Consider the following 22,290-nt stretch of genomic DNA (forward strand, 5'->3'; position numbering starts at 1 on the left):
TTATTTATCTTTTCTTTTTTTTTTTTTTTTGTAAAATATCATGAGGATACAGTCTTAAAAATATTCTGTTAGAAGCACCTATAGTTTAGGTATATTATTTACAACATTAAGGATTCCCTGGTTATCAAAATAAATTTAAAAGTAACAAATGTAAAGGTATGACTTAAGCAAACACATTTTCCCCCATATTTAACATAGAAGTAAAGCTAGGACTACAAAACCATTGCAAGCTCAAGCACATAATGACACAGAAAACGGAACAGAGAACGTTTCAATTATGTCCATAAACATGTCAAAATATCTTTAGACCTCTGCTTTAGCTCTTATTAGCTGTTCAACAGCCACCCCTTTCAGGCAGGGAACAGAACTGCACTTTCATGAACATTGCAGTGAGTTTTCATTAATACATAGATGGCAAGTCCAAGTCTCATTCTACAGTGCAGTTAGAGGTCAGAAGCGTGCATACAACCGTTACACGTGCATTTGTAACATAGGAAAATAATTTCTTTTTCTTTTTCTTTTTTAATTTTACATTTTTTTTAAGAAAATCTTTTTCACGTCATGAAAATAGTTTGCACAGTTATGATCTAAAATCTTTCCAAACATATATGGTCTTAGAAATTAATCAATAATTTTCAAAGTCTGAAAATACTCAGTCATTTCTCAGTAACAAAGCCTTGTTTGCTGAAACTGAAGGCCACAACAGAGCATCCCTTTTCCAACTAAATTTCTCATCACAGCTTTCCTCTGTTTTGTGTCTCCCAACTCAGACCTCTGGGACTGCATGCATAATCTGGAGAAGAGACTATAGATAGGATCAGACTGACTGGGACCGAGATGGAAAGAAATATACAGAGCTTGTGGTTCAGAGTCACAGCTGAGGTTGGTACTGCTCTACTACACAACATGTAGTTAATGACAACATACGATTATACAGTGAATATACATCAAGTATGTTTAATGGAACTAATTTAATAATATCGAGTGGCATTACAACATCATCCATCTGAGCTCTAGCAGCGACCTGCGCTGATTATGTAAAGCATAGTTCATAACATCCTCAGCTGTTTTCTCATGTCCCTGACTAATGAACCACCACAGTTCTGAGAGTGCACAGTAAGATTGTCTGATCTACCAAATTTAAGGTGTTCCAGGATGCTGTGTTTTGCAGGGGAAACATGGCCTGTGCCAAAACGCAACCATACTAAATTAGTCCAGTATTAGCAAAATATATTAACACATGAAGACATTGGGGTTCTTACACATTGTGTTTTGCCTTATCAAAAACACCTGGTTCAAGTTTTTTTTTGGCAGAGAAGAAAATACACAAAATTGTGCAGAGCCATTGTGTCTCCAGAACTTGGGATCTCTGCATTATTTAGAATTTCTCATGTTTATGAGGTTTACCAACCTGGTGGTAAAAAAAAAAAAGTTATAAATAAAATAATGGCATAAATGGGCAGACAGCCAATCAGCTACTTGTTACTATGTAGTTTATACAGTTAGAATTAATATGGTAAATGTATTCAAGTTTTCCAAATTGGTCTAATTTTTTTTTTTAATATACGTAATTGTTCAACGCTCTAAACATTCTAACAATATCCATTTTATACTCAAGAACATCCTCTAATTCGTACAGTATAGCATTTCAGACGCAAGGCTAGTCTCAGAGTAGTAGGCATTAAAATGCAAAAGTGATACAAGCAAGAAATATTAGTGACTGCTAAAGAGCCCTTTGACTGTCAAATATTTGCTCACTTCCTACACAAGGGGTCACCAATTATGGTCCTGCGGCCCAGCAGTGTGGTGCTACTCCTGTTCAAAAACACTCTATTCAACCCAGAAGTTACATTATGGGTTATCCTACAATAATGTCCAGAACCAGCTTTCCAGAGTCTAACTGACATGATGTCATTCATACATCACTTTCTACTATAGCAACTGCAGCATATCTCAAATAGGATGGAACTATATTACTACCTGAATTTAATCAAAAGGTCTTAAACTAAAAATGGTGAAAGGTATGTGATATAGCAGTCCCAGAGGAATAAATAGGGAACCAGTCTCTGGAATACACACAATCCACTGAGTGTTTCCAAGCACAGTCTTCATAGAAATCTAAATTAGTGCAGGCATAAGGCTACTTTACGTAAAGACACTGCATATATAAGACAGCAGATGACCCGTAGTGGACTTGTGCACACATCACAATGTTTTAAGCCTCTGTAACATGGCTGGTGTTGAAGATGGCCTAAAATATAAAAGTATTAAGAAAACTACAGCATCAAGCCTGAAGTAATGACTCTAGGTGTTACTCTTAACTCTGATTTGATCTCCACCTTACACAATTCCACTTTCTTTCAGGAATACTGCACAAATTAGACATTGACTTAATGTGCCATATAATTGACTCATACTTTCAGTTTGCATAAAAGACACAGATACATACTGAAACTTGTTCAAAATGCAGCTGCTTGAAAAAAATACCTGTAAATAGCATTACATCTGTGATGGCATTACAATGTTTCTAGATTGATCTTAAATTTCTTTAAATAAATTATTTAAGCAATACTTGATTTTTGCACGAAGCACTTTTTCTGCCCCTTTCACAGTTCTTCTGAATGATTGGTCTTTTCACTAGGAGTCACAATCAAAGTAACACTCATCTTAATCACAATCTGCAAACCACGTGAAAGGGCCAGAATATAGACTTGTGTGCAACCATTCACAGTTCTGTGATCTTCTCACATTTCTGCATATACCCAGCAGAATATTAAAAGCTGGTCCCAGCCAAGTGGAGCCTGACTGAATATTAATATAAAACAACTTATTGTAAGTAACTTTTTATATTAAAGTATTATGTATATAATTGTATTTTGTTTAAATTTTGGGTTTGTTGTACTTTTGGTCATTCTGGTATAAACACAAATTGGAAAAAAAAGAAACTAAAACCTGTGATCTTATGAATTTGATTATAATTACAGTAAAATAAAAGGCTTTTCTGTACTGCACATTCTGGCATTTTGTTTTTTTAGATGTGCTCCTATTATCCATCTGTTTCTCATGGTAAATATATAACCAACATAAATGCAGTTAGTAACACACATAGCAGTGGAGGGATACTAAACACTGCAATTGTACAATTATTTCTAAAAATATCAATGTATTTTTTTTTAAAATCTCAATGCAATGACAATATCACAGAAGGCAAACAGAGCAAACTAAAATATCCTGTGGCTTCAACAAATAAAACTCATCCACCTGAATGACAACGCTTTGGTGCATTCCATCAGAAATAGGCTTCTCTTCCTTAATTTATACACTTATTATATGAATACATTTATATACATGTACATCTAGACTTACTCTGTTAAAAAATAAACTTCATAGTACACACTATTTGTTACACAAAATATGTAGTCCTTTGAATATGGCCTTGTTCAGGAGTGGGTATGTGCAAAGGCAGGCAGGGGGAGCAGTAAGAGATGCATATCACAGTGACAGAAAAAAAATTGGGCTGCATTCTCCAGCTCCAAACAAACACATTCCAACGGACACAAGCAAACCACACGAGGGACAGCCATTAGAACACAAATGCATCAATGTGTGTCCATTTGGATGGAAATCACACTTCTGATAAATCAGTTCATGCAACAGCATAGGCAATGTTATATTAGCAGGGCTGCAGATTTCAGCTCAGCTGGGAGAGTTGGGGAGGGGGGCACAAAGATGATGAACTGAGCTCCAGCGTACCAGCTCAGTCAGACACATAAGACAGCAGAACTAACACAAACTTCTGTTGTCACATCACATCCACAAGCTTTATGCTTCATAAGAGGCATAAAAAGAAAATAAATATTTAGGGGGCAAATTTTTAGAGAAAAATCTAAAACATTATGTCATAAGGAAATACGTTTGTCTGTGAGCAAAAAACACAATCATTTTCCAGACACTTTGGTGCAACGACACTCTGTTACTATATCAAAGACACTTTCTAATTTTGTGGCTTTATAGCAGAGTGGACATAATTAAAGCCTTGTAAAATAAATACAAGGCAAATTTAGGTCGACGACGAGGCCATGAAAAATAAGAGAACTCTGTACTGAACAACAACATTTCAGTTTGGACTTAATAAATACTCTTTTAGTAAAAAGAATAAGCTTTACCATCAGGGACATACAGTGACATGGTCAAGTTGGTTGTATTCATATTTGGCGATTCCTCTTCATTTAGTGAACAAAGAAACTTGGCCCGTTTTCCAAGGTCCTCACTTGTGGGAGCATCATAAATACAAAAAGAGCATCTTCTCTCGCATATTTTCAAGTTGAGTGAGACTACTCTGCCAAGAGCTGATATCACATGCTTGATGCCTTTGTGAGAGTCACATAATCTGAAGTGCATCTTTTAACATGCAGAAAGGATTCAGACAAGCTAATGCCTACATTTACTTTTGCATCACAAGAGAAATCTCAATAAGTGCCTGGCGCATAAAGAGCAAAAACAGCTGGACCAACACTTGTTCAACATATTTGGTCCCATTCAGGAATCTTTTCAGCAGTTTTTAAGCCCATAGATGGTGGAGACTGATGAGACATTCCACTGGAATGCCTTGAAGATTTCATTCATTACTCAGAGATGCTATGGGGACAACCATGTTTCTTTCCATTTCCTTCTGAATACTAAAGATTCCACTCATCCTTCTGTTCCCCCCGTCATCTCCGTCTTGCCTCCTTTTGTTCACTTGAGTCGGTCAGAACGAAAGGAATCTTCCACAGTAGGATCAGCCAGCAGATCTCCATCCGTAAGCATGCCAAGCCCGTCCAGAGCCAGTGGGTCCATCCTGAGTGGGTCATCTGAACAGAACGGGTCCATTTCAAACCCTGGAACTCCAGATAAAGCGTTTGTGATCTCCTTAGACAGACCAGGAGGAGAGTCACCTGCAGAAAACACAATAATCTCGTTTCATATCAAAATCACTAGATAATTGTATGTAAATATGAATAAATGCAGAATGAGGAGAAACATAATACTTTCCATGTATTCCATAAGTAATAATTCAGAAATACAGTATTAATTGAGACACAAACTATAGATTATAGCTTGTTATATCTATAACTGGGCGGCACGGTGGCGCAGCAGGTAGTGTCGCAGTCACACAGCTCCAGGGACCTGGAGGTTGTGGGTTCGATTCCCGCTCCGGGTGACTGTCTGTGAGGAGTTGGTGTGTTCTCCCCGTGGGTTTCCTCCCGCGGTCCAAAAACACACGTCGGTAGTTGGATTGGTGACTCCAAAGTGTCCGTAGGTGTGAGTGAATGTGTGTGTGTCTGTGTTGCCCTGTGAAGGACTGGCGTCCCCTCCAGGGTGTATTCCCCGCCTTGCGCCCAATGATTCCAGGTAGGCTCTGGACCCACCTCGACCCTGAATTGGATAAGCGGTTACAGATAATAAATGAATATCTATAACTTTACTGTGTTATTTCCAGAAGCTCTGCTATTGCTGCAGAAGCGCAGCTGTTTTTTTCTCTTCTGATGGTGTATCAGGCTCTTGGAAGAAGTGACCCATTTTGTAGAGGAAAATTTTAACCACTACACCTATCTCAGTTCCAAGGGGCAAGATAACACTTGAAAACCTGAGGTGAATTAAAATTAAGAATTGGGATTCATCCTTAGTAGTGGGAGGTATTTGAAATATGTTTTAAATCTAAAACAATTTTCACTTAATATAAAAATGAAAATTATTTCAGTGCAAATCATTATTCTAAATACATTCAAGCGTGTGTCCCGAAACCTTTGACTCACAGTGTACACATGGGGGTGGAATCCCAGACAGGGATTAAGCCTAGTCCTAGACTATTGAAAAATCACAATTCAAAATGGTTTTGAGAAACCACCCCATGATCTCTTAATATTACAGCTTAATAATACTAAAAACCTAATGATACAGCCTATATGCCATGCTTGACATTTTAAACTGCAGCAGTAAAAGAAGTATTGAGCAGGCAATTAAAGATTATATTCACTTTAATGACAACAACAATACATTTCATTGTACATGTTCCTTTAGAAACCTGAAAATGACGATGTCATGTAGGAGATTCAAGGATCATGTATTTATATTAGACCACACTGCTTTATATAATCACTCAGTGTGTTCAAATTTGAAGAGGACATATTATCCCCTTTTCCACAACTTAAACAGGGGTCTCAATGAAACATCTGTGAAATGCATTCATCAAAATATCACAGGGATCAAACAACACAGCACTGCTCTCCCCCATCTGAACAGCCCTGTTCAGAACGACTGGTTTCAGTGCCTGTTCCTTTAAATGAGAAATGAGCCACTGTTTACTTCAGTGCTCTGTCCAGCACATGTGCGCAGGAGTGAGGATTAAGGAGCAAAAGCTTGGGATTTTAGCCATTTTCCTCTGCTCTCTTTCTTCTCCAGTCATGATTTTGCTCAGCACTTATTTCTCCACATTAATTCTGTTTGTTTTGCTGATTTTGACCTCATCTTTGTACTAAGTGTGATATTCAGAAGAGGGGGCAGGACAGTTATAAAGAGCTGAACGTGCTAATGCACTCAAAAAAGTTATTTCTTTTCCATAGTATGTCCCCTTTAAATTTAGGAATGTCTGAAATACTGGTTAAAGAAACATTAATAAAACCAGACATGTGTGCACAACTCACCAGTTAATATGATATTGGGGACAGCATGCCGTCCACCTCCATAGTTCTGATTCGGGTTAAGGAATTGCTGCTCTGTAGACTCCAATAAATCTAGCACCCCCTGGTGACTAGAGTAGGATCCATCCTGACACTTACCGATAGATCCAGAGCCCAGATTGTGGTTAAAAGGTAAACACTCCTGAGAGTCCATATTGAACTACATATGAAAATGTATACAGATGTTGAAATGCATTCAGAGAGCAAAAATGATAAACCATTTAACAGCTTTAATCAAAGCATCTTACATATGGTACTCACCTGCTGAGACATGTTCTGGTTTTGCCGGCCAGTGAGCTGCAGGCCCAAGTATGGATCATCCAGCAGAGAATTCAACAACAAAGACTCCTGCAACAGCACAAATGGACTGAATTGGATACACTGGTAACACTGCCTTTCTAGAAATATAAAACTTGTCAAGTATTGCACAGATTAACTTCTATAATTTTATTTGCATTTGTGAGTAAATTGTTGAATGTTAATTAATTTAGACATACTGCATGCCAGAACTCCCTGAAACTGATAGTTGATATAACATGACAGAGTTTTGATGGGGAAAGCACACAATTTTCAGCTTGACAAACTAACTATGTTAAAAACAACCAAGGTTCTGAATGGAGATGTATTAATGTCTGACACCTGTCAGCATGTTTTATGAGCTACAATGGCATAAACAAAGGCAGTGCAGTATGGATTCTGGCATCATGCACCTTTCCAAATAAAGCTGGCTGGAAACTGTACCCGGCACAGAGCTAAAAACGGACAATATACAAAAAAAGGAAACTATTGTTCTCCTGTATTACCTCAGCAATCCTCCTAAAAGCAGTCCACAAACAAGCAAGGGAGGACACAAGAATCTACGAGCTCATTTACTGATTTAGATCTTTTGGACAACAGGACTTCAGATGAGCCATCAGTAGCCCCAGGTAATACCTTGGTTGATGGTGTTTTTGCACTCAAAAATTAAAGTTCAGGTGAGCCTAAATCTGACCTCTTCTTTTAAGATGAGCATAAAGAATAAAGTTGTAATTAACACCTTCTTCCTTCTCATTCACACGTAACCACAAGCAGGAACCAGACTTATTTACATGGCAAAGGAAAACATGCCTTTTCAGACAGTATTTATACAAGAGTACTGATAGGGAATAAATGTGTCTTATGTAAGTACAAGTGGATCAGACACAGCAGTGTTGCTGGAGTTTTTACACATCTAGGTGTCACTGTTTGAATGAAAATAATCCAACCACAAAATATCCAGCCAACAGTGTCCTGTGACAACTGATGGACTAGTTAGATAAAGGAAAAACACAACACAAGATTAACAGTTGCATTGGATTAAAGATGTCTGAATCTACACATATGGAAATAAAACTAAAAATAAAGCAAAGATGTGACTTTAATGTTATTGCTGATAAATGTATATTTAATAAATGATAAATGAGTATACACACATTAATTAAGACTCCTCCATTTACACACTATATGATTCCAAGCTAGGATATCTGTCCATCCACCTAGTAGCATCATGTTACTGTACATCAGGTCTACTGTACTGACCCAAAATGGATTACCCCTATACATGCTTGCTAGGTTATCTCCCCGAGGAGGGAAGCTCTTGAATGCTGCTCCAGTATTTTGTATCCAATAACGTTCAACTGTATTTTTATTTACTTGACTGGACAATTATTTTCCTATTTATCAGACTGCTAAATCTATGACTAGTAAATTCATTTGAAATCATGACTTCAGCATTAGGTAGCCTAATACCCCCTGGGTATTTTTAAAACGAGCTTTGTAGCCCAAGCTTTAGAAAGATGATAGATTACTCACGTTGTAAAGCCCCAGGTCACTGGCGAGAGACTGGCTGATCTGCTGAAGCTGTGGGAGGCTCTGGTTCTGCTGTACTTGCTGTGCAGGCTGCTCATCTGCCTGGCTAGTGACCTGTGTCTGTGTCTCTGGCTCATGCACATTCTGGGAGTTCACTGGCCCTTGCGTGTCTACGCTACTGCTACGATTCTGATTCTGCTGCAATTGTGCCGGGAGATGGGAACCTTGCCGTCCCTGGTGCAACTGTAAATTCTGAGTTTTGCGCAGGTTCTGCATGTTTTGCAGTTGTAACTGCATGACTTGTGATGGCACCTGGGTCTGAGTGCGATGTGTATGTGCGTGTGAGTGTGTGTGCCGCTGTGATTGCTGGCCCGGTTGTTGCTGCTGTGGCTGTAATTGTTGCTGATGGACTGCTGGCTGAGCAGTCTGTGGTGAGGAGCAGTTTCTTTGGGTGTCAGTACACTGGGCCTGCTGTGACTGACTGTAGGGGTAGGGCGGTAATCTCTGGTCCATCAAGAGCTTACTGGTATCTAGTGGAACACCCTGGTCAAAGATGAGAAGAGAGGTTATTAATCATTTATCGCAAAATGATTAAATTATTTTAGAGCATTAATAACAATACACTAACAAATCACTCTTGTTTTTCTATTGTTGTAACTTAGATGAAGATCAGAACACATTTAATGACCAATGTATGCAGAAATCCAAGTAATCCCAAAGGGTTCACCTACTTTTTCTTGCAATTGTATGGGTAATAGTATTGTGCGTTATACATACACAATGTAGCATTTTATATTATTCTTACAATAATTATGATTTAGGCCTACTGCATCATATTCATGCAATAAACATGAAGAAGTAAAAAAATATGTATGTATGGAAGATCAGTCTGCTGTGGGTTTTGGAGAGCGAGGGTGAGCCTAGGCTGTAGTTCTCGGCCACTACGTCACAGAAGGCTGTTCCAATGTGAAGGGTGAAATGCAGCCTACTTTCAGAGAGATTTGAAGGATGCAACAGATGCATCCTTCATGGCTCTCAGTTACCCACAATTCTCAGCACACCTGCAGCATGGTGGAGAAAATTCACAAGACACTGCGAAAAACAAACTTTCAGAGTTGGTTCACCTTTTATAGTGTAAAAAAACTATTTAAGTAAACTACTTTTCTCTTTACCGTATTTAATCAAAAACCTTATTGGCATATTACAGTACCAAAGAAAACATTATTTAGTAGTATTCGGATGCTAAATGACTGCATATTTATTTTCAAGTGTTTTATATAAGAAGGGCTCCTGCACAGTGGTTGTTGAGAATACATTTTGTCGTCTAACACATGCTGTGTGTGTGTGTGTGTGTGTGTGTGTGTGTGTTTACACTGCCATCTATATGTGCGTGCACTGAGTGTTGCTGATATTTTAAATTAGTTTTCACCACGGAGAAATTTTATCTCAGAAAGTGTTCTCTGCAGAAACTGCGAAAAACACCCCCACAGCAAGTTGTATATTTACGTCATCAGTGTAATATCAGCTAAAATTCCAATACTGGACCTATAACAATAACTAAAATATATCCACATCTGCAAAAAATATATATCGTCCACCGATATATTGTGCAGCACTAATTTTATTCCAAGTATTTTTGGAGAATTTCTATTGGGTCATCATGCAATTTTCACTCAGTGTGAATAATTAGTGTCCTAATGATGTAGTAAGCAAAAAATCCACAAAAATGGAGATAAATGTTTTTCACTGGACAGCAATGACACAGGAGTGCTAACTGAACTGGAGTGTTTACCTGTGTGATCGCAGACAGTGTGGGGGATATAGTAGGTGAGAACTGTTTGGAGAGGTGCCTGCGGGACTCCGGGCCGATGGGCAGATTGAGTGGTGTGAGCTGGGCTCGTCTCCGGGGGGAAGTGCTCATCTGCGACTGTACCTGGCCAGGTAATAGTGAAGGGTACGAACTCAAACAGGAGCCTGACCCAGTCACTGCACTATTTGCTGACTGGAGGGACTGTCCACTTAGGGAAGAATTACTCAGTGAGGACTGCAAGGACTGGTTGCTGAGAGAGGACTGCAAAGAAGGGGAGGAGCTGAGAGAGGACTGCAGGGAAGGGTTGCTAAGTGATGACTGCAGGGAGGTGGAGCTAAGGGAGTTGGGGAAAGAATGGCTGCTCAAAGATGACTGGATATTTGGGTTGCTAAGTGACGACTGAAGGGAGGGATTACTGAGTGTGCCCTGAAGTGAGGACAGGAGACCTGAGAGAGAGAATAAAACAAAGGATTAGAGACAAAATAAATTGTGTTAGAAATAGCTTTCAAAAAAAAATATATATAAAAAAAGGTGTAATCTGCTCTTCTAGACATCTTTCCATCCTAACATATATTAACACACCCAATGTAAATGGGAACCTTCTAAGTGCCTGACTGGTGTGTCAATCATGCTGCTCTGTAAAGGAAAGAGAGAGCATGAGGACACTACATCCTGTGTGGTGAGTAACTTCGTTGTATGAAGATAAGACAGGCTGCTACTTCCGATAACATGCACACCCACTCCCTCCCTTTCTCAGACATAACACTCTGATGTGGCCAACACCTAAGTCACCAGATTATTTCTGTATACTTTTACATATGAAGTTTACAAGTACAATCAATTATCTGAATTTTCATCTCATAACTTTAGAACGTTTATGCAACTGACTAAATATTAAATTTGCTAGTTAACTAGTTTTGCTTTGCAATTCACACAGACACCTGGAGAATGGAAGGCATTGGTGGTGTTGATGCCGAGTTGGGTAAGGGTGGAAGCCAGATTGCCAGTGCTGTTTCCTCCGCTGAGGGAGGGAAAGCCAGGTTCGTCTGGGTCAAGTGGTGTTGGCAGTGGGGATGGGAAATGCAGACTGGACAAATCAGGCAAGGAACCCCCAGTATTCAGAACAGATGGGACATGAGGGGCACTGGATTGCTGGTCTGGTGAGGGGAATATACTAACGTATATATGAGAGAGAGAGAGAAGTGAGCAAGACAGTAAGTGTTCACATTTTATCATTAGATACTCTGGGGGAAATGATTATTTGATACACTGCCGATTTTGCAAGTTTTCCCCACCTACAAAAAATGCACAGGTCTGTCATTTTTAACCGTAGTTACACTTCAACTAGTATTCAACTGTCTCAACGTAGTTACACAACTGTGAGACAGAATCTAAAAATAAATCCAGAAAATCAAAATATATGATTTTTAAATAATTGTTTGCATTTTATTGCATGAAATATGCATTGAATACAATAGAAAAACAGAACTTAATATCTGGTACAGAAACAGTTGTTTGCAATTACAGAGATCAGACATTTCCTGTCGTTCTTGACCAAGTTTGCACACACTGCAGCAGGGTTTTTTGGTCCACTCCAACATACAGATCTTGTCCAGATATTTTCATATTTCAGGACTGTTGCTGGGCAACACTGAGTTTCAGCTCCCCCCATAGATTTTCTATTGAGTTCAGGCCTGGAGACTGGTTAGGCCTCTTATGGAGGCCACTCCTTAGTTGCCCTTGCTGTGTGTTTCGGGTCATTGTCATGCTGGAAAACCCAGCCACAACCCATCTTCAAGTTTCTTACTGAGCGAAGTAGGTTGTTGGACAAAATCTCGCAATACACCTATCCAATCAATACAGGGGGACAATACAAGGGGACCTTACATGACTCTACCTTCAATATGGTACAGTCATCCTGTCCCCTTTGCAGAAAAGCACCCCCATGCTTCACAGCTGGGATGGTGTTCTTGGGGTTGTACTCAGCCTTCTTCTTCCTCCAAAAAAACCCTATTTTGGTTTCACCTGACCACATGACCTTCTCCCATGCCTCCTCTGTATCATCCAGATGGTCATTAGTGAACTTCAAATAGGTCTGTACATTTGCTGGCGTGAGCAGTGGACCTTGTGTGCCCTGCAGGATTTTAATCCATGACGGCATAGTGTGTTACTAACGGTCATCTTTGAGATTGTGGTACCAACCCAGGTAATTGACTAGGTCCTCCCATGTAGTTCTGGGCTGATTCCTGACCTTTCTTAGAATCGTCCTTACCCCACGAGGTGAGATCTTGCATGGAGCCCCAGACCGAGAAAGATTGACAGTTATCTTGTGTTTCTTCCACTTTCTAATAGTTGTGTCCAACAGTTGTGTCCTTCTCATCAAGCTGCTTGCCTGATGTTCGGTAGCCCATCCCAGCCTTGTGCAGGTCTACAATTTTGTCCCTGGTGTCCTTAGACAGCTCTTTGGTCTTGGGGATGGTGGAGAGGTTGGAGTGTGATTGATAGGACAGGTGTCTTTTATACAGGTAACAAGTTCAAACAGGTACTATTAAGACAGGTAATTAGTGCAGAATAGGAGGGCTTCTTAAAGAAAACGGGTCTATGAAAGTCAGAATTCTTGATGGTTGGTAAGTGATCAAAAATTAATTTCATGCAATAAAATGCAAATTAATTACTTAATCAAACAATGTGATTTTCTGGATTTTGTTTTAATTCTGTCTCTCACAGTTGAAGTGTACCTATGATAAGAATTACAGACTTTTGTAGGTGGGAACCATGCAAAATCAGCAGTGTATCAAATACTTACTTTCCCCACTGTATAATAGAGAGCAAGATGGTTTGAAAGACACATTTGTCAAAACTGACTCCAAATATTTGATTGTGTTGATAGAGTCATCTACATACGTGATTCCAGGGACTTCACAAGATTTTGGTCGTGAGGTCAGCATAGGTAACTAAAATTAAAGAGAAAAAAACAAAAAACAAACAAAAAAAAAACCCTCTGTGACATTGTCAATTACAACCATTTTTACAACAGAAAAAATAATTAACAAAAACCTTTTAATTTACAGCTACTTTCTCATACCTAAAGCTGGTTTCATAATAGAAAAGGGATAAAATGAAATGAACACAAATCTACCAGGAATTTAACTTTACCAGGAAACACAAACAGAAAAAACAAAACAGAAAAAAAAATTAATAAGAAAAATTACAGCAATATAGTTCAGACTACCTTCTTTGCATCCCATGGTTTCAGGAGTTTTCCTTCATCTAACACATTCTCCTCTATGGGAGGGACAGGGTATGGGAACACTGTGAATAAAGAAAAAAGTCAATTCTGTTCGATATATACAAACAAAGAAAACAAAAATTAAAATAAATAAATATCTTTACAAGTGACTCAATCAATGACTTAAGTGACTTGATCAATGACTTACTTCTCTGTCCCTCACCCTCAGTCAAACCTACAATATGGAAAGCATGCAAACTCATTGTCTGGAATAACCATCCTGGGTTAGAATAACAAGAATATTTGTCCCCTGAGAGTTTGATACCTACCAGTGCGTCTCCCCTGGGGTGTTAGGGTGTGTCCCATGCTAAACGGATCTCCGGTGGGTGGATTCATCACACTGGTGTGCAGTGCAGAGTCCGAGTTCGTTCTAGAGAGAGAGGGATTATGTTTTAGATTATGAGACATGACAGTGAGACAGTGGTGCTGGACAACATTGTCTATAATACAAGTCCCGTTGGGATACTGGAAGAGACGCAATTTAAAGACAGAACTCAAATGATGTACACATCATTTAAACCCTATATTTACATAAACATTGCACCATTTCAAATGTTGTCAAAATCTATGTGCACATTTTAAAGCCAGCAAAATGTTCCAAAAATCTGGGATGGGGCAACAAAGAGTTACCACAAGAGTGGTGTAATGCTACAGGAAGGGGGGAAGAAGTCAGTGATATGACTGGGTTATAAAGAGCATTTTATAGAGGCAGAGTTTTTTTTCAAATTAAAAATGGGAAAAAATTTAAATATGGAATTTCTCAATGTAAAATGCTAACAAACTTGGGATTTTTGTCATCTAAAGTAAATCAAGACATTAAAATATTCAGAGACTATACCAAGGACCCAACAGATGTTTCTATAGTGGAAATATCTGCATGGGACGTGAGAATGTAAGCAAGAATTTAATACTTTTAATTCAAGTGCTTGTATATATTTGCCTTTGAAAATATATTCCCTCCTAAGAAACTTTCCCTTGCATGCAGGGAGAGAGAGTTTGGGGCACTGTCTTAACTGTCCTCAAACAAGGTGGGATTTTCTTCACTCAAAGTGTATTTTCCTCTCGGGTAATGTTTTCCCATTTATAAGAGCAGTGCTTGTTGCTGACATGGTTTTTCCTCAACCCAAGATATTTTCCCCACTCGCAAAGTTGATTCCGGTACCATAGATCAGGCTGCTCCTCTTAATAAAAAAAACACTCCGAAGTGCGTAACTTTTCCCACCTTGCACCTAGTTATTCAGTGTAGGCTCCAGACCCACTGCAACTCTTAACTGGATAAGGGTTACAGACAATGAATGAATGAATGCGGAACTGAAAATGTTCTAACTTTCCCACTGTTACAAGCCTTCCACTGTTCTAATGGGTTAAGTTTGCAGTTCAGCACTTGGAATATTTATTAATTTATTGTTTTAAAATATTCTTAATCTATCTTTTTGACTCTTTCTTCTTCTTTAAATGGTTGAGATGGTAATGCCCCAAGAACGTTTTTATGGCACAAGACATATGGTAAGAAAATAATATTATTGTTCCAGTGAAATGTGTCCTTGTGAATCTGAGTGCATACTATGTACACATATATAGGGTATGTCTGGAAAATTAAAAAAATATTTATATTGTATAATAATGAACATTTGGTGTCTACATTATTAGAATGACATCCAACTTTTTAATATAGTGATAAATACAGAGAATAATATATATAGAAAAACTTTCTATATAGTGAAACATTTTTGGCCATATCACCCAGCTCTATTTCTTGCCCAGTATATTGTTTCTGATGATCAACCATTATCTGCCATCGACAACCAGGGATTTCTGCACCTTCTTGATGCGTTAGAGCCCAAGAACAAAATTCCCCACCATTATATATATGTTATAATTATATATATTATAACAGAAACTGTCTTACCAAAGATGCACAACACTGTGCAAAATTATATCCAGAGCTTGTTGCTCATGTTACTAATTTTTAGACAAACAGTTTATTGATCCCAGAGAGAAATTCAAGTCGGTGGTGTAATGTGGGAAAATGTTAAACGAGAAAAAGAAATTCGACAGATCCAGAAATGAACAATAAAGTTTTAAATTAAACAAAAGTGTTTTAATTAAAAACTACTCTATGCTCCTGATTGCTTAATTCTAAGTAAGTATCCGTATCAGCAAGTACAAAAATACACATACTTGTACTCGTACTCGGATGGAAATAAATGGCATTGGTGCATCCCTACGCCTAGAAGGGCGTAGCAAGCAAAAACAAGTTTAAGTTTCCATTGCCGTTATGTTCTTTTTCACCAGCTCAGCAGGAGAGCTCTGGAGCCATATTTGAAAATACTCACTTTTAACTTACACAGAAAGAACTGGGCATCATGTACATGTGCATCATGTAAAATTTATTTCACAACATATTTCTAAATTCCTGTCAATAAAGATATAATTTCGATATCAATATAAACAACAAAAGGGTCACAGAAAAACTGCCAAGAACTGAAAGCAACATGACATCACCCTCAAACAAAAACCTTTTAGCTTTGTCAATATTAATATATTTAAATGAAAATTAAGTGCAATGAACTGATGGCAGCACCCTGTAATGACCCTAGGTCAGTGAGATGTTGTGAATAATGTATTGAAATATTGAAAATTTGTATAAAAATCATTTCATTGTTACATTGTTGAAACATTCAATATAGGGATATATATTGATATTAAATTATTGTCCAGCCCTAGTTACCCTTCAAAACTGGTGCAAACACATTTATTTAAATACATTTCTGGAACTATACTTAAATTCGTATATTAAAAACTGCACCAGTTAAATTAAATCAATAGAATACTTAATCGCTCCTATATTTAAGACCTTTTAGCAAACGAACTCAAAGTGAGGTGGTTAACTTTTATTTCATATGTATGTATATATGAATACAAATACCGCGCGTAAGCTTGACACAGCAATATTTGAAAAATACTGTACACTCTAAGGCTGAGAGTGTAATATCTGTGTTGTCCTCAGTTCAGTCCAAAATAAATCCTGTCTACAAACAAATCAGTTCAAAATATATCTCAGGAGAAATTGCACCTATCTGAGTAAAGCAGTAACCTAACTTAAGCTGAGAAATAATTAATTTTTATTATGAAGTCTGTGCAGTACAAAAGCATTCACTGTTTGCAGCTGCTCTTCACTAGCTGACCAAGCACTCCCCACACTAATTATTGATCTTAGAATGCCTTATCAGGTGAGCCGAATGGAAAAAAATGCCAGATCATCCAATGAATACAATTGAGAAAAGACAGAAATAAGATGAAAATGATTAAAGAAAAAAATAAAGGCTATAAAACAAGAGAAGAATGCAAAACAATATAACAGAAGCAGGAGAGTGAGGATAAATATGAAAGGAAAAGAAAAATCTAGGGATAGACTGACATATGGAGAGAGTGAAACAGGGGAGGAAATGACCAAGAGAGGTGAATTCACCTGTTGAGTGCTGTGGTGGGAAGACGGAACAACGGGTTCTTGTCCATGGAGAAATGACTGGACCAGTTCCTTTGTGATTGACAGAAAAATGCCCATTATTTCCAGAACCATAAGGAAAATGAAGCAGACTTGCGAAAGATCCGAAAGCAGCCAAAGAGAGAATCAGAAAGAGGTACACTGACGATATACAGCAGATGAAGCACTTTCTCAGTTTTGGCCAGGTATCAGCCTTGCGGAAAAAAGGTGAGAAAAAGAATCTGACTGATGAAGAAATTTTTTTAAATAATTTAGAAGACACTGAGGCATTCCCTAAAGTGCCAGTGATTTATTTCTTCAACAATTCAAGATAGGAATGTGCCACTGTGATTACATCACTACTTTACATTGCGTGTGTATATGACTAGATAGAATTTATAGAGTTGTTGATAAGAGTGTAAGGACTCAGTGGAACAGGCCTACTGCTGGTTACTCCAGTCTGAAGCCGATCAATCGATTGCCAAGACAAAGTCAAAAAAAAAACTCCTGAGGAACTGCTGAAGCATAGCAGCTGCTACTCCACGAAAACTATGTTTAGTCAGCGAACAACTGATTAAGTATTATCCTTTTAGCGCAAAGCATGATTTAAAGTCAGTATCCCACTCTCTGAGGGTGAGTCAATTCCGTTTAGGAGAGCCAGAAGATGGAGAATTTAAAAGAAGAACAAATGTTGAAAAGAAGATCCCAAGTTGGACTTAATAAAACAGCAGGGAAAGTGACACCACAGTCGACGGAAAAGATAAAATAAAATAAGGAAAGTCAGCCCTAAAAGGTCTGAGAAGCAACTGAAGGCAAAGCTGGGAGGAGAGCTCAGTGAAGCAGCGCTCTCTGGTTAGTCCTGTAAGTGCCAGTGTTAGTTCGCCATAAACTAAAAGTCAGCCTTCAAATACATACATAAATACATTACTTAACATTCAACAAGACACCCAGACAGTCAGCAGAGTTAAGACAAGTAGTGTAGAGAGGCCAGGCTGAGATGTGTTATTGCTCTTTTGTATACTTTACCTTCTCCAGCTGGGGTCAGGGGGTGGCGAGAGGTAAGCAGAGTTGCAATGAGAGCTGTCCATCTGAGATCAGTGATTAAAGACAAAATAAATCCATTCTTTTTGATCAAGCCTGCACATTTCATATTCTACATTCTCATATTCTTGTTGGCCAGGCCCATTTATAGGCATCTTGTTTGGCAATTTGTATATATTTATGAAAAATATATATTTTAGGTTGGAGTTCACTGAGATGAAATCTTCAGGCAGTATATGAGGACCAAGAGGACAACCCTCTTCCTCTAGACCCAGGCCAAGATTGGGCCAACTGTGTCTAACTGAACGGGTCTTGAACAATGGCAGAGACGGTATAAACAATTATTATACACACTGGCCAAGACGCGCGGGGCAAAAGGGCAGGAGCAATTTAACTGTGCACATGCTTGTCATTGGATGAACACAATAATGTAGTTTTGGTTTTATAATTCTGAGCACAGGAAAAACATTTGCAACAATATTGAACAGTGTTGTTAAGCGGTTTATTAGTAGGAAACTGCAGCTTCTCCATGTGCAAATGCAATTAAAAAGACCATAAGAACACTAAATGTGATTAAACACATGAGTAAATGCAATTATATTGAACGTAAGGATACTTGTCTCCTGTATGGCCGGCTGGGAGAGACGAAGCGTCTGTCTCTGTGGACTCTCTCTACCAACCCATGGTGCCTTGTTGATCGACTTGAGTCCAGGTTAGAGTGGAAGGGGCCCTAAGGGAACATGTGTGTACGCACACAGCAAAAGCTTACTCTTACCTCAAGAAACAAATAAATAATCATATGCACACTCATGAACAAATACACAAGCATGTCTGTAGGTTAGATGTACAATACTGATACACTTTTCCAAGAAGTCATGTATAATTTTGTTTCACATGCTCTTAGGTGTTTTGATTTGGGTGAAATTTTAAAATGATAACTGAAAGAGGGGGTGGGGAGACGGTTAATAAGTCTAAACAAGAACATTCAGATGAAAACACATAAGTGTGTTTACATGCACTTAACATGATCCTAATCGGATTTTGGCAGTTATCTGATCATTCAAGTGTTTGTGTAAACCGCATACTCTTCTTTCTAAGATTGGAGTATGGAAATCGGAATAAGTAATCCATTTAAGAGAGCTGAATTTTAGCTCAGTAATTTCTCAGTGTATGTATACTCATACTGCATTTTCTTTAGGATTTCTCAATCTGTGCATGTTTAAGTTTCCTCTCACGTTATTGTTGAGAGTATAGCACATCTGCTGAAGTTCTCTCACCATTTGATATCTGAAAATTCATTAAATACTCATTCTCCCTAATCTTCACCACAAACAAGCGTCCAGCAGCTGAGGCCTCTGTCTGTAATGAAGAGACATGCTGCATCCAAGAACAGATGCTCAGTTTAAAAAATAGCTTTTCTCTGTCTCAGCAGCAGTGTATAGAAACTGTGAGAAGGGCAGCACTGTGTGATAATAGAAATCATAAAAAGGAAGCTATATGCAGATAAAGTGGGTCCAAGTGGGTGTTTACAAAACATATAAGCAAGAAGTTTATTTCATATCCTTCTGTGATATTATTCCGATCAGATTAATGCCAGGCTCATCTTAACTCTAAATTTTCCCAGATTAGTCAGAATGTTAGTCAGATGTTATGAACTTCATCCTCGTGCCCTTAAGGATATCTTTCAACATATGCATGCTAATTTAGAGTAGCTAAAACGCTAAAGTTTATTCCAAATGGACATAATTACATTTAATGATTATAAGTAGTAATAACATTTTTAATGACAATTTAAAAGCTCTGATGGTAAAAGGAAACTCATTTTTAAGTGCAACTACAGTCTTTGCCTTCCTGTGACTTTTCACAGGAAGATGACTGTACACAAAAACTTCATCGGCCTTTCTGAAATCACCTTTCCTCATGTGTGGGGAATTAGGGAACCATTTCGTTCAGTTTTACTAAATATTTATCATGCCTTGTTTACTTTCACAAAAACAGTTAAAAGTTCACATTGTGAGACTAGCAGACACAGCGTAACCACAGTCACACAACTACATACCTGGAAGTCAGGGGCATTCCTGCCGATCTGATTGACGTTTGGTAAAGAGCCACTATAGTAAGGGCCCTGTGTTCTAGCCAGCCGCACCTTCTGAGCCTGAATCTGCAGGAGAAAAGTATATTTTGAATCTGCATTACAGAAGTATCTCTCTCTATATTTGGTGTATCATCATACTGAGACCCCCAATACTGCTTTTAAGGATATTTGCTGATGATAATTGTTTAATATTATGAAAATAATAATCACAATATACTGATTTTTTTTTTTTATGTAGTTTTTCTATTCTCCAAAAGTTATCATCTCATAATATATGGATTATTATAGTTAAATAACTCCCAGCACTATGCTTAAACCCAACTGTATGTAAAAGTAGTCTTTTCCAATAAACTATTAATCCACAGATTAATGGCCAGTTTTTCCTTTCATTTCTAGCTTTTGCCATTTACATCTCCTTTAAATACTGTCCTTCTTTTTTCCATTCCCTTCAGGGGGGTTTCCTTGATGTAGTTAATATATCATGATGAAATTTCAGTTACCCTTTTACCCTTCACACACTAGAGAAACACACCTAGCTCCAAGCTACTGAGAGTAAAGGCTTCCTTCTGACCAGGGTCATTTTGCACAAGGCAGAAACACACACACATTGGACTAGACCTGTCGCGATTATTGCATAGTCGGACAATTGTGATTATTTGAGCTAACTTTGATGATTTGCACTGACTGTGATCATATATTTTATTTCAATCCCAACAAACTGAATATCAGTTCACACTGTCTATATAATATGACCTATATAGACATCAGTCTGAACAGATCACGCTCCTAAACTGACCCTCACGCACAAAGAACGATTTGTGCGATGAAAGTGGCCCGAATCTGATATGAAAAAGTCAGATTCAATGCGATTTGTGCTGTTCACACAGCCACATGAACGACACATCCGTGTCATGTATGACTGAGCCTCTTTACCTGCTGTGTGAACGTAGCCTTAGTATTCCTTGCCCAGAATATGCCAAGCCAGTAAATAACAGATGTTTAATTTATAGTACATTTGATTCGATTTTTTGCTTATTTTGAGAATTTGCAAATATCGTTTTCAAACCTACAAATTTAATTAAAAACAGGACAAGGGGTAAATATCTTTACATACATTTATGAATAAACTGTTCAATAAACTGAAGTTCTTTACCATAATAGTGTGTGTACATTATTATGCTATCATTAAGCATACAAGCCTATTAAAATACTGGGGGTGTAAAAAAAAAAACCAGACAATTAAATACTTAATCACAATTACATGTATAACAAATAATCGTTAGTTAAAATTTCATGATCGTGACAGCCCTACACTGGACAAGGCTCCAGTCCATCACAGGTATCACACATTCACCCAGCCACTCACATCTGTGGACAATATGATAAAGGCAATAAAACAACCAATGTGTTTTTGGACTGTGGGAGAACACATTTTACTCCTTACAGAGAGTCTGGGTTGGAGACCCAGTGACACTACATTTTATTCCACCGTGTTGCCCTGTCTTGATTGCTAGGTTTCAAGACATTCTGGATTTATGACTATAATATTTCTAAAATACAATATTTCTAATTTGATATAAATAATAAATAAATGAAACAAAACTATGACTTTAACTGACTAGAGTTTTAAACCAAGATGCATACACAATAGAATATTAAACAGGCCCTGAATTGTAAAACAACCTGGGTACGAGAAAGGCTATATATTAATTGGCATATTATTACTAATACACAAACATAAGTGCAAATCCTATAACTTGATAAACTGTATAGATTTTTCCAATGAACAGTACAACTTCAAATATTAGACAATGCTTTCCACCTTGGTGATTGGATTCTTAGTTGAAACATCTGTATTCTACACCAGAGTCAGATGAAACTGAGGCAAAACTGAGTCATATTCTATAATGCGGATCATGAAGGAAAAAATAAATTGCAGAAAAATAACACTACTACACCCTTTCTGGAGTGCACGTTTATTCATACTGCAATAATCTGCTGTCATCTCCAGAAGGCTGC

At 38.0% G+C, this 22,290-nt stretch overlaps 1 protein-coding gene across 2 annotated transcripts in view; it reads right to left on the reverse strand.

Moving 5' to 3' along the window:
• The window catches only part of LOC136708314 (CREB-regulated transcription coactivator 2-like), a 28,162-nt gene continuing 5,872 nt past the window's right edge, over positions 1-22,290 (reverse strand). Inside the window, exons 2-15 of one of the 2 annotated variants that reach the window (XM_066682789.1) lie at positions 20,236-20,337; positions 18,793-18,906; positions 18,162-18,223; positions 17,121-17,189; positions 13,918-14,018; positions 13,797-13,823; positions 13,592-13,671; positions 13,264-13,313; positions 11,301-11,533; positions 10,342-10,805; positions 8,553-9,092; positions 6,984-7,070; positions 6,687-6,882; positions 1-4,937 (exon numbers count right to left, since the gene is read on the reverse strand). In XM_066682789.1, the coding sequence (XP_066538886.1) occupies positions 4,738-4,937; positions 6,687-6,882; positions 6,984-7,070; positions 8,553-9,092; positions 10,342-10,805; positions 11,301-11,533; positions 13,264-13,313; positions 13,592-13,671; positions 13,797-13,823; positions 13,918-14,018; positions 17,121-17,189; positions 18,162-18,223; positions 18,793-18,906; positions 20,236-20,337 (2,325 nt within the window). In that variant the 3' untranslated portion in view covers positions 1-4,737. The remainder of the gene's footprint in view (positions 4,938-6,686; positions 6,883-6,983; positions 7,071-8,552; positions 9,093-10,341; positions 10,806-11,300; positions 11,534-13,263; positions 13,314-13,591; positions 13,672-13,796; positions 13,824-13,917; positions 14,019-17,120; positions 17,190-18,161; positions 18,224-18,792; positions 18,907-20,235; positions 20,338-22,290) is intronic. The other variant, XM_066682790.1, reaches the window with a different exon arrangement.

The sequence above is a fragment of the Hoplias malabaricus genome, chromosome 10, assembly GCF_029633855.1.
Source record: "Hoplias malabaricus isolate fHopMal1 chromosome 10, fHopMal1.hap1, whole genome shotgun sequence".
In the NCBI taxonomy this organism is placed as follows: domain Eukaryota; kingdom Metazoa; phylum Chordata; class Actinopteri; order Characiformes; family Erythrinidae; genus Hoplias; species Hoplias malabaricus.